Genomic DNA, 11,841 nt, shown 5'->3' with positions numbered 1-11,841 from the left:
ACAAAACAAACTACAGATGGGAGGTGGAAGACCTGGAAAAATGGTGCACTGAGAACAATCTAGCTCTCAACGTCAACAAAACTGATGAACTCCTTGACTTTCGGCAGGATGTTACTTATGGCCCCCCTACACATTAACAGCACAGAGGTGGAACGAGGGGAGAGTGTCAAGCTCCTGGGAGTGGTCATCCACAATAAGCTTTCTTGGATTCTTCATGTGGATGCACTGGTTACAAAGGCCCAACGATGTCTCCTCTTCCTCAGGCAGCTGAAGAAATTTGGCATGATGGCGAATACCCTTGCCAACTTTTATAGGTGTGCCATCGAGATCAATCTGGATGTGTCACTACCTGGTATAGCAACTGATTGCAGACAGTTACAGAGAGTGGTGAACTTGACCCAGACAATCACAAAGACTAACTTCCTATCTATAGAATCCATCCACCAGGCCCGCTGTCAAGGAAACACTGCCAGCATTCTCAAAGATCCATCCCACCCTGGCAATGTTTTTCTACAACCTCAACATCGGGGAGAAGGTACAGAAGCCTGAACACATGCACCAGGCAGTTTCATAACAGTTTCTACCACTGTTGTTAGAATACTGAATGAACTCAAACTCTTAACATTTGCCTGTACCTGCGTTTTTGTCACTGTTTACCCTATTATTTACTTATCTATGCTACTTAACCCTGTGATCTGCTTGTATTACTCGCAAGAGAAAGTTTTTCACTGTGCCTCGGTCCACGTGACATTAAATTCAATTCAAATTCAAATTCAAGCCTCTACCATTCCAGAGAAAACAACTAGAGGTTTTCTAGCCTGCCCTTATAGTTCACATACTCTAATCCGGGCAGCACCCTCTCCAAAGCCTCCACATGCTTCTTTGTAATGTGGTGACTGGAATTGAACTCAATACTCTAAGGGTGGCCTAACTTTAAAAAGCTGCAACATGATATCCTGACTCTTGTACTCAATTCCCCAACCAACAAAGACAAGCTTTTTTTTTAACCACCCCTATCTACTTGTGTGGCAACTTTCAAAGAGCTATGGACTCGAAACCCAAGATCCCTCGATAAATCAATGCTACTCAGGATTCCACCATTCACTGTACACTTTCCCTTAACATTTGATCTCTCCAAGTGTAGCACCTCATACTGTTGACCTTGATAATCGGAGGACGATGGAGGGAGTGTTGTCAAGTGGGAAAAGATGGATAGGAAACCTTTGATTTCTGGATGATTAGCATAAAATCCATTCCATCGATGCCACAGTGAATGTCCCGATGATGGTCTTGGTCCTGGCCTTGGAGCTTGCATACCATTATGTAACCACACTGCAGCTCGATGGGAGGGGTTGCGTCTGTGCGTCAAATTGGGCGAGATACAGGCTGAATAGTTTCTCACTCATCCTGTAGATTAACTCCACACCACGGGACATCTTTGTAGTTAGAGGGTGAGGCGCTATAAGAAAGATATTAAAAAGTATGACGCAGTGACAGCCTCACTTGATCCTACTTTGCATAAACATTGGTGGATCCATTGCTGAGAATTATAGCTTGCACATAATTGTGCAGCAGGCAAGGACTATGATGAGTTTCTACAGATAACCAAATTTCAGTAGGACACTCCATAAAGCCTCTTGGTTGATAAAGCCAAAGACCTTTGGGAGGTCAAAGGTGGCTATGTTTAAGTAGCTGCTGCTGCTTTCTGTAATGGTCTTGTGGTGAAGTTGACGTCCACAGGGCCTTTTGATGGTGGAATCAGTATCCTGACTCCATGATGAGCTCTTCAGCCACTGGAAGGAGACTAACACGGAGAAATATTGAAATGTCTTTCCCAGAGTTGGACATCAGGGAGACCCCTCTGTCGCTAACACAATCCATCTGGTCTACTTTCCCCAAGGTGATCACAATTAAGGTATTTCTGAGATATTCCTGACATGCTCATCTCCTTACAATTTAACCTCAATGAGAGATACGGGGATGATGGGGAAATATGTCGAGACCGACGTTCATCCTCAATCTAGAATTTCCGAAGATAGTTGAAGAGTTGAATAGGCCAGTCCCTCTGTATAGAGAAAAAGGATTAGGTTAGACTAACAAATTTACACGTGGTGGTCAAGGTCAGATTGGAGATTTGTATGGAGCATTAATACCAATGTAGATGCTTTTGGGCAAACAGCCTGTTTGCTCCATAGCTTTCATCAGGAATTGAGGGGGGTGGGGGGGTAAAGGCCTTGTGGGATTATCACTAGACTAATAATCCAGAAACTCAGTGAACATTCCATGAACCCAGGTTCAAATGCCGCCATAGCAGATGATGGATTTGAATTAAAAGAAAAGAATAAAAAATAAAAATCGGGATTTGAGAATCTACAGAGAACCATGAAATCATTGCGGATTGTAGAAAAGAAACCAGCTGGTTCACTAATGTCCTTCATTACCTAGTCTGGCCTACATGGGGCTTCGACCCACAGCAATGGCGCTGACTCTTGACTGCCCTCTGGGCAATAAATATGAGCCTAGCCAGCGACACCGTCATTAAGTGATTTAAAAAAATTAAGGCAGAAGATGAAATGTTACGAACAGGATTATTTTCAAATACTTAGGCTCTTAGGGCCAATGCTTGTCAGAATCTTCCTTCTAATCTGAATTTTAAGAATGTGTAACTGGGGAAAGGTGGAATCTCTCAAATACAAAGCTTGGCATGATGTACTAACTGATCAAGTTAATTTGGTTCTCTACCTTGGTTAGCTGGTAAAATGTAGCAAACATACACCCATGGGTTGACTAACCACAAGTGGAAACTTCTGACAGAGGAACCAAGTCTATTATTACTACATGACTGGCTAAATGAGGGGGTTCCTGCAACAAGAATTAGAAAAAAAACGGTATAGTTACTGTGACATACTCCGAGGGACTACTCTTCAGTGGGTGCACAGATTAGTTTTTAAATGAAGATCATCATTGAGACTGGATGGACAATAATTGACTCCACTACCATCATTATACCTTGAGCAATATACTCAAATTGAAAAAATTCACTGTGCTAGAACAGGGAGGCAGTGGCCTAGTGGTATTATTGCTGGACTATTAATCCAGTGATGTTTCGGGAACTTGGGCTCAAATCACATCATGTGCAGATAGTGGCATTTGAATTCAATAAAAAAAACCAGGAATTAAGAGTGCAATGACATTCAATGTCAGGGGACAAACCCAGTTGGTTCATTAGCAGTTCCTTCAGGGAAGAAAATCTGCCATCCTTACTAGTCTACCCCAAATATGACACGAGACCCACAGCAATGTGGTCGATTCTGAAATGACCTCCGGCCAGTTAGAAATAAGCAAAAAACACTGATTTAGCTAGCTGCTCACATCGTATAAATTAATAAACTATTGAATTATCTGTCAACATGCTGCGGGTTAAAGGTAAAAGCACCACAATCATCCCAGACTGGAGGCCTGCTCTCTGAAGGCGATATGAAAGGTTGGGGGGGGGGGGGGTGGTAACTTGATGGTCACTTCGTCACAGGTAAAGGGAGAGGTTAGGAAGGAGAGTGGAATCCTGGGATCCTTAGCTGCAGCAGAAATTGAAACCCATGCTGTTGGCATCACACTGCATTACAAACCAGCTGTGCAGCCAAATAAGCTAAATCAACCACCACTGACCAGAAAATGAATTGGACTCACCATATAAATACTGGGACTACAGCAGCAGGTCAGAGGTGAGGAATAATACAACTCACCTCCTGACTCCCCAAAGCTGGTCTTTCATCTACAAGACATAAGTCAGGAGTGTGATAGAATACTCCCTGCTTGCCTGGATAGGATGCAGCTCCAAAAATACTCCAGAAGCTGAACACCATCCAGGACAAAGCAGCCCACTTGATTGGAACCACCTCCACAAGCATCCACTCGCTCCACCACCATCAACACTCAGTAGCAGCAGTGTGTACTATCAACAAGATGTACTGCAGAAATTCACCAAGTATCCTTAGGCAGCACCTTCCAAACCCATAACCATGAACGAGTAAGTCACCGATTGGAAATAAAGTTGCAGATGAGAATTATGTTGCTCGCGGATATAAGGTAAAATCAGAATCTGGCTATATTAGAGAAGGAAGCGGGTGCTTTATCTGCGATAAGAGTTTTAACCTCAGAAATTCAAACGGTGCAAACTTAGTCAATTTAAATTAAGTAGAGAGAAGACGATTGCTCATTGACCGTCTTCTGACTCTATGATAATGTCTAAACATGAAAACCCATGGTAGCTATTCAGCTGTATAGGATAGTACTTCCAGATATATTAAAAAAACACCCAACACTATTCACAGTCGACATCATCCTCACAATTAATTATAGCAAAATGCAATTGATAACATGAACAGTGTAGGCAATGGCCTATTAGTTTTATCACTAGTTTATTCATCCAGAGACCCTGTACTGGGGACTTGGGTTTAAATCCTACCATGGCAGATTATGGAATTACAATTCAAAGTTTGAGAAGATTTGTAGCTCGGGTGCTCGTTGTTGCAGTTCTGTTCGCCGAGCTGGGAGTTTTTGTTGCAAACGTTTCGTCCCCTTTCTAGGTGACATCCTCAGTTCTTGGGAGCCTCCTGTGAAGCGCTTCACAGGAGGCTCCCAAGCACTGAGGATGTCACCTAGAAAGGGGACGAAACGTTTGCATCAAAAACTCCCAGCTCAGCGAACACAATCACAACAATTACAATTCAATTTTTAAAAAAATTAGAATCAAAAGTCTAATGATTACATCAAAGCTTTCCCAATTGTCTGAAAATCCCATTTAAGTCACCAACGTCCTTTAAGCAAGCTGCTATCCTTACCTTGAAAATGTGTTGCTGGTTAAAGCACAGCAGGTTAGGCAGCATCCAAGGAATAGGAAATTCGACGTTTCGGGCATAAGCCCTTCATCAGGAATGAATCCTTACCTTGCCTGGCAGACCCACAGCAATGTGGTCAATTTTTAACTGCCCTCATGGTGAATAGCGATGAACACTAAATGCTGGCCTAGCCACCAACACCCACATCCCATGAATAAATAAAAACCACATCCCTGAAAACCTGAGCTTAAAAATCTCTTGTCCCTGAATCTTTAAGAACGAGAAGTGACTCTGGTAATTTTTAAAACTCATTTATTCAACTCATGCAACTTTGCGTAATAAAAGTAATTCACAAATTAGAAATACAAAACAAAATTTGCATAAAGTCCAGAATTTCAAAACATCCATAATTTATCAGACAACAGCCCTTTATAAAATTTTCATAATAAACAAGAGTTAGAGCTAGATTTTTTTATTTATGGGCTTGTACCACAGTCATAGTTAAAAACAGTTTATTAAAAATAATCGATTACTATCTGAACTGGCTAAAATAATCAGTACAATATTCTACAGTAAGAAAACAAGCCAGCACTGGAGTAAAACATAACAAAATATGTTTCTTAAGTAACACACATCTTAAAAAGATGCAAATTGCTTTTCTTCTTCCTCTCCTGCCTGAATCTGCTTGTTTCACTGAAGACTCTTCAGACTGAACAGTAGAGTGGCAGTCGACAGGAAAGTACAACACACTTGTCCCAGCTCCTCAGTAGTTTGATTCAACACTGTTCTGGCAAATCTGGCTGTGCAACACCATGCACCCAGCATCATTTCAGGTGAATTTATATGTAAGATCGTTAAGGAAAAGTTCTCAATCATAGGCAGGATTTTTGAAGCTGACCCAGACGCACAACACAGTATCAAACATACTTTTCAAATGCTCCCAAATCCCTTTAGAGTCATAAAATCCGAGGTCCATGGTATGAGATATTTTCAGTCTTTTGTTCTTGTTCACTTTTATGGTTCCCCTCCAAAATAGGGACCATTACCTCAGTGATGTCCAACTCAAAGAAATAACCTACAAATTAATGCCACTTAAACTGCTGCATTGTGATGGTTTTAATATGAAAAATATTTTGCTCTTAAAATGAAAGGTAATGTATCCTGTGTTAATAAAGTGCATGTATAACAGGCCCCTGGATTCCCAATTACACGGTACCTTTTGTTCACTAATAAAACACAGCAAGTGATAACAATTCGTGTCAATAAACAACAGGTAGCAACACACCAGGTGGCAGGAACTTTCATTGATACAGCATAATTGGTGACTGTCATTACTCAAAGTGCATCTGGTATCAAGATTTATTGGGCTGTTTAAATTGACTTTCAGAAGCTATCCAGATTGCTTCTCAAAATCAAACAGCGTCATCTATCGAGTGTGTTCACGATAGGTTTGTGAAAACTCATTCTGCCCCCGGGTTTTGCTTAAAACCATAAGATGGTGGAGCAGAATTAGGCCACTCAGCCCATCGAGTCTACTTCACTATTCGATCATGGCCAATTTGTTCCTCAAAATCCCTCCCAACCCTGATCCCCTTACTAATCGAGAATCCATCTATCTCTTTCTTAAAGACACTCAATGACTGGCCTCCACATGATGGTCGTTTGCCCGAAACATCGATTTTCCTGCTCCTCGGATGCTGTCTGACCTGCTGCGCTTTTCCAGCACCATTCTAATCTTGACTGGCCTCCACAGCCTTCTGTGGCAATGAGTTCCACAAAGTCGCTACCCTCTGGCTGAAAAAATTCTTCCTCATCTCAGTTCTCAAGGATTGCCCCTTCATTCGGAGGCCATGCCCCTGGATCATGGTCTCTCCTGCCATTGGAAGCATCTTCTCCATGTCCACTTTATCTAGGTCTCTCAGTATTCTGGACTTTTATGAGATTTCCCCCTTAGCTTCTCTGCAGAATCCTCAGGGTCGAGGGGCATAAAACGGCTCTCAATATTCCAAATGCAGTCTAACCAAGATTGATGAGGGTAGAACAGTAGACATTGCTTACTTGGACTATAGTAAAGCCTTCGACAAGGTTCCACATGGTAGACTAATGATTAGTTAGGTCACATGGGATTCAGGGTGAGCTTGCCAATTGGATACATAATTGGCTTAATGGCAGAAGACAAAATGGCGATGGAGGATTGCATTTCGGACTGGAGGCCTGTTACCCACAATGTTCCACAGGGATCGGTTCTAGGTCCACTTTTGTTTGTTATTTATATAAACGATTTGGATGAGAACATAGAAGACATGGTCAGTAAGTGTGCGGACAACACCAAAATTGGTGGCACAGTAGACAGTGAAAGTGGTTATTTAAGATGACAAAGGGATCTTGATCAAATGGGTCCAAGTGCTGAAAACTGGCAAATGGAGTTCAATCTGGAAAAATGCAAGGTATTACATTTTGGTACAACAGACAATGGTAGGACTTAGACAATTAATTGTAGGGCCTTGGGTAGTGTTATAGGTCAGAAGGACCTAGGGGTTCAGGTACATATTTACATAGAACATAGAAAAATACAGCGCAGTACAGGCCCTTCGGCCCTCGATGTTGCGCCGACCAAATCCTACCTAACCTACACTAGCCCAATAACTTCCATATGCCTATCCAATGCCCGCTTAAATGACCATAAAGAGGGAGAGTTCACCACTGCTACTGGCAGGGCATTCCATAAACTCACAACCCGCTGCGTAAAGAATCTACCCCTAACATCTGTCCTATACCTACCACCCCTTAATTTAAAGCTGTGTCCCCTAGTAACAGCTGACTCCATTAGCGGTAAAAGGTTCTCAGTGTCTACCCTATCTAAACCCCTAATCATCTTATACACCTCTATCAAATCTCCCCTAAACCTTCTTTTCTCCAATGAGAACAGGCCCAAGTGCCTCAGCCTTTCCTCATACGATCTTCCTACCATACCAGGCAACATCCTGGTAAACCTCCTCTGCACTTGTTCCAATGCCTCCACGTCCTTCCTATAGTATGGCGACCAAAACTGCACACAATACTCCAGATGAGGCCGCACCAGAGTCTTATACAACTGCAACATGACCTCAGGACTCCGGAACTCAATTCCTCTACCAATAAAGCCCAGTACACCATATGCCTTCCTCACAGCACAATTTACTTGGGTGGCAACTTTCAGAGATCTGTGTACATGGACACCAAGATCCCTCTGCTCATCCACACTACCAAGTAGCCTACCATTAGCCCAGTAATCCATCTTCTTGTTACTCCTACCAAAGTGAATGACTTCACACTTAGCTACATTGAATTCCATCTGCCACCTTTCTGCCCAGCTCTGCAACCTATCTATATCCCGCTGTAACCTGCTACATCCTTCTTCACTGTCCACAACTCCACCGACCTTTGTGTCATCCGCAAACTTGCTCACCCAGCTTTCAAGCCCCTCCTCTAGATCATTTATAAAGATGACAAACAGCAACGGTCCCAAAACAGATCCCTGTGGTACACCGCTAGTAACTGCACTCCAAGATGAACCTAGTCCATCAACTACTACCCTCTGTCTCCTTCCAGCCAGCCAATTCCTAATCCAAACCTCTAATGCACCCTCAATGCCATACCTCCGTAGTTTTTGCATTAGCCTACCATGGGGTACCTTATCGAACGCCTTGCTAAAATCCATATACACCACATCTACTGCTTTACCCTCATCCACCTCCTTAGTCACCTTCTCAAAGAACTCAATAAGGTTTGTGAGGCACGACCTGCCCTTCACAAAACCATGCTGACTATCCTTGATCACATTATTCCTATCCAGATGTTCATAAATCTTATCCCTTACAATTCTCTCTAAGACTTTGCCCACAACAGAAGTGAGACTCACTGGCCTATAGTTACTCGGGCTGTCCCTACTCCCCTTCTTGAACAAGGGGACCACGTTTGCTATCCTCCAGTCTTCTGGTACTATTCCCGTTGACAATGACAACATAAAAATCAAGGCCAATGGCTCTGCTATCTCCTCCCTAGCTTCCCAGAGGATCCTAGGGTAAATGCCATCAGGCCCAGGAGACTTATCTATTTTCATCCTTTCCAGTACTCCCAAAACCTTCTCCCTACATACTTCAAGGACATCCATTCTAATCACTTGTGACTCAATATTCACACCAGCAACAGAGTCCCGTTCCTGAGTGAATACTGACGAAAAGTATTGATTTAGTGTCTCACCAATCTCCTCCGCCTCCACGCACAACTTCCCACTACTATCCTTGACTGGACCGATACCTACCCTAGTCATCCTTTTATTCCTGACTTACCTATAGAAAGCCTTTGGGTTTTCCCTAATCCTACCAACTAAGGACTTTTCATGTCCCCTTCTCGCTGCTCTTAGCTCTCTCTTCAGATCCTTCCTGGCTACCTTATAACTCTCAATCGCCCCAACTGAACCTTCACACCTCATCCTTACATAGGCCGCCCTCTTCCCTTTCACAAGGGATTCCAATTCCCTATTAAACCACGGCTCCCTCGCAAGACCCTTTACTCCCTGCCTGACTGGTACATACTTATCAAGGACACTCAATAGGTATTCCTTGAACAATCTCCACATATCATTAGTGTTCTTCTCCTGAAGCCTGTTTTTCCAATCCACGCATCCTAAGTCATGCCACACCGCATCATAATTTCCCTGCCCCCAGCTATAGCTCTTGCCCTGCAGTGCACACTTATCCCTCTCCATCACTAAAGTAAAAGTCACCGAGTTGTGGTCACTGTCCCCGAAGTGCTCACCTACCTAGAACCAAATCCAGTATAGCCTCACCTCTTGTTGGCCTGTCTACATATTGTGTCAGGAAACCCTCCTGCACACATTGGACAAACACCAACCCATCTAACGAACTCCAGCTATAGCTTTCCCAGTCAATATCTGGGAAGTTAAAGTCCCCCATAACAACCACCCTGCTACTTTCACTCTTCTCCTGAATCTTCCTCGCAATACTATCTTCTACTTCTCTCGGACTATTGGGAGGCCTGTAGAAAACACCTAACAGGGTGACCTCACCTTTCCTATTTCTAACCTCAGCCCAAACTACCTCATACGGCAAATCTTCCTCCATCGTCCTTTCCACCGCTGTAATGCTATCCTTGACAAGCAATGCCACACCTCCCCCTCTTTTACCCCCATGTCTGACCCTGCTAAAACATTTAAACCCTGGAACCTGCAACAGCCATTCCTGCCCCTGTTCTACCCACGTCTCTGTAATGGCCACAACATCGAAGTCCCAGGTACAAACCCACGCTGCAAGTTCACCTACCTTATTTCTTATACTTCTGGCACTGAAGTATACACACTTCAAGCCACCTTTCTGTTTACAGGCACCCTCCTTCGAAATCGATGCCTTGTTTCTAACCTCCCTACACTCAAGGTCCTGTACCCTGAAGCTACAGTCCAGGTTCCCATGCCCCTGCAGAGTTAGTTTAAACCTTCCATGTATATTTCTTTGAAGTTTGTGTCACATATAGACAGGGTGGTTAAAGGTGCTTGGCATATTTGCCTTCACTGCTCAGTCCTTTGAGTAAAGGAGTTGGGAAGTCACGTCAAGGTTGTACAGGATATTGGTGAGGCTTCTTCTGGAATACTGTGTCCAGTTCTGGTCGCCCAGTTACAGGAAGGATATTATTAAGCTGGAGAGAGTTCGAAAGGGATTTATCAGGATGTCATCAGGTATGGAATGTTTGGGTTATAAAGGAAGTCTGGATAAGCTGGGACTTCTTTCTCTGGAGCGTAGGAGATTGAGGGGCGACATTACAGAAATTAATACAACAATGAGGGGTACAGATAGAGTTAATGGTAGCGGTCTCTTCCCCAGGATGGGGGGGATTTCAAGACTACGGGGCACATTTTGAAGGTGAGAGCACAGAAATTTAAAAAAACATAAAAGTGGCAAAGATATAAGATGGTTCACATGTGGAATGAACTTCCTGTGGAAATGATGGATGCAGGTAAGTTACAACTTTTACAAGACATTTGGATAAGTACATGAATCGGAAAGTTTTGGAGAGTTAGGGGCTAGGAACAGACAGCTGGGACCAGTTTAGTTTGGGACTATGTCTGACATGGACTTGTTGGACTGAGGGTCTGTTTCCGTGCTGTATGACTCTGTGAAGACAGCCTTACACAGTCTCAGCAGTGTACCCTGCTCTTATATTCTAGCCCTCTTGAAATGAAGGCTAACATTGCATTTGCCTTCCTAACTGCCAACTGAACCTGCATGTTAACCTTAAGAGAATCCTGAACTAGGATTCCCAAGCCTCTGTCCTTATCAAAGTGCATAATCTCTCGCTTTCCCACATTGTATTCCACCTGCCATTTCTTTGCCCACTCTTCCAACCTGTCCAAATCCTTCCTTCTCCAGTCTCCCGCTTCCACAATACTACCTGTCCCTCCACTTGTCTTTGTGGCATCTGCAACCTTCGGAACAATGCCCTCGCTCAGTTCCTTTGTCCAGATCGTTATTGTACAATATCAATAGTTGTGGGCTCAACACTGACCCCTGTGGAACTCCACTCATCACCAGCTGCCATCCTGAAAAATACCTCTATGCGCACTCTGCTTTCTGCCAGTCAAGATTAGAATGGTGCTGGAAAAGCACAGCAGGTCAGGCAGCCTCCAAGGAGCAGGGAAATCGATGTTTCCGGCAGGAGCTCTTCATCAGGAATGACACTGGGAGCCTCTGGGATGGAGAGATAAATGGGAGGGGTTGGGGCTGGGGAGAATAGGTGGGAAGGAAGATTGGCAGGTAGGACAGGTCATGAGGATGGTGCTGAGGATTGGGGTCCATCTTCATGACCTGTCCTACCTGCCAATCTTCCTTCCCACCGATCTGCTCCACCTCCTCTCCAACCTATCACATTCAACCCCACCTCCATCCACTTACTGCACTCTTAGTTACCTTCTTCCTACCCCCACCCCCTCCCATTTATCTCTCTACCC

At 43.8% G+C, this 11,841-nt stretch overlaps 1 protein-coding gene across 1 annotated transcript in view; it reads right to left on the bottom strand.

The window, feature by feature from the left end:
- Positions 1 to 5,229: 5,229 nt before the first annotated feature.
- Positions 5,230 to 11,841, bottom strand: part of paxip1 (PAX interacting (with transcription-activation domain) protein 1) — a 118,583-nt gene continuing 111,971 nt past the window's right edge. Inside the window, exon 21 of the mRNA XM_060825136.1 lies at positions 5,230 to 5,684. Coding sequence (XP_060681119.1) covers positions 5,668 to 5,684 — 17 coding nt within the window. The 3' untranslated portion in view covers positions 5,230 to 5,667. The remainder of the gene's footprint in view (positions 5,685 to 11,841) is intronic.

The sequence above is a fragment of the Hemiscyllium ocellatum genome, chromosome 5 (assembly GCF_020745735.1).
Source record: "Hemiscyllium ocellatum isolate sHemOce1 chromosome 5, sHemOce1.pat.X.cur, whole genome shotgun sequence".
NCBI lineage: Eukaryota > Metazoa > Chordata > Chondrichthyes > Orectolobiformes > Hemiscylliidae > Hemiscyllium > Hemiscyllium ocellatum.
The sequence above is the reverse complement of the archived record's forward strand: the minus strand, read 5'-3'. Positions and strand labels throughout refer to the sequence as shown.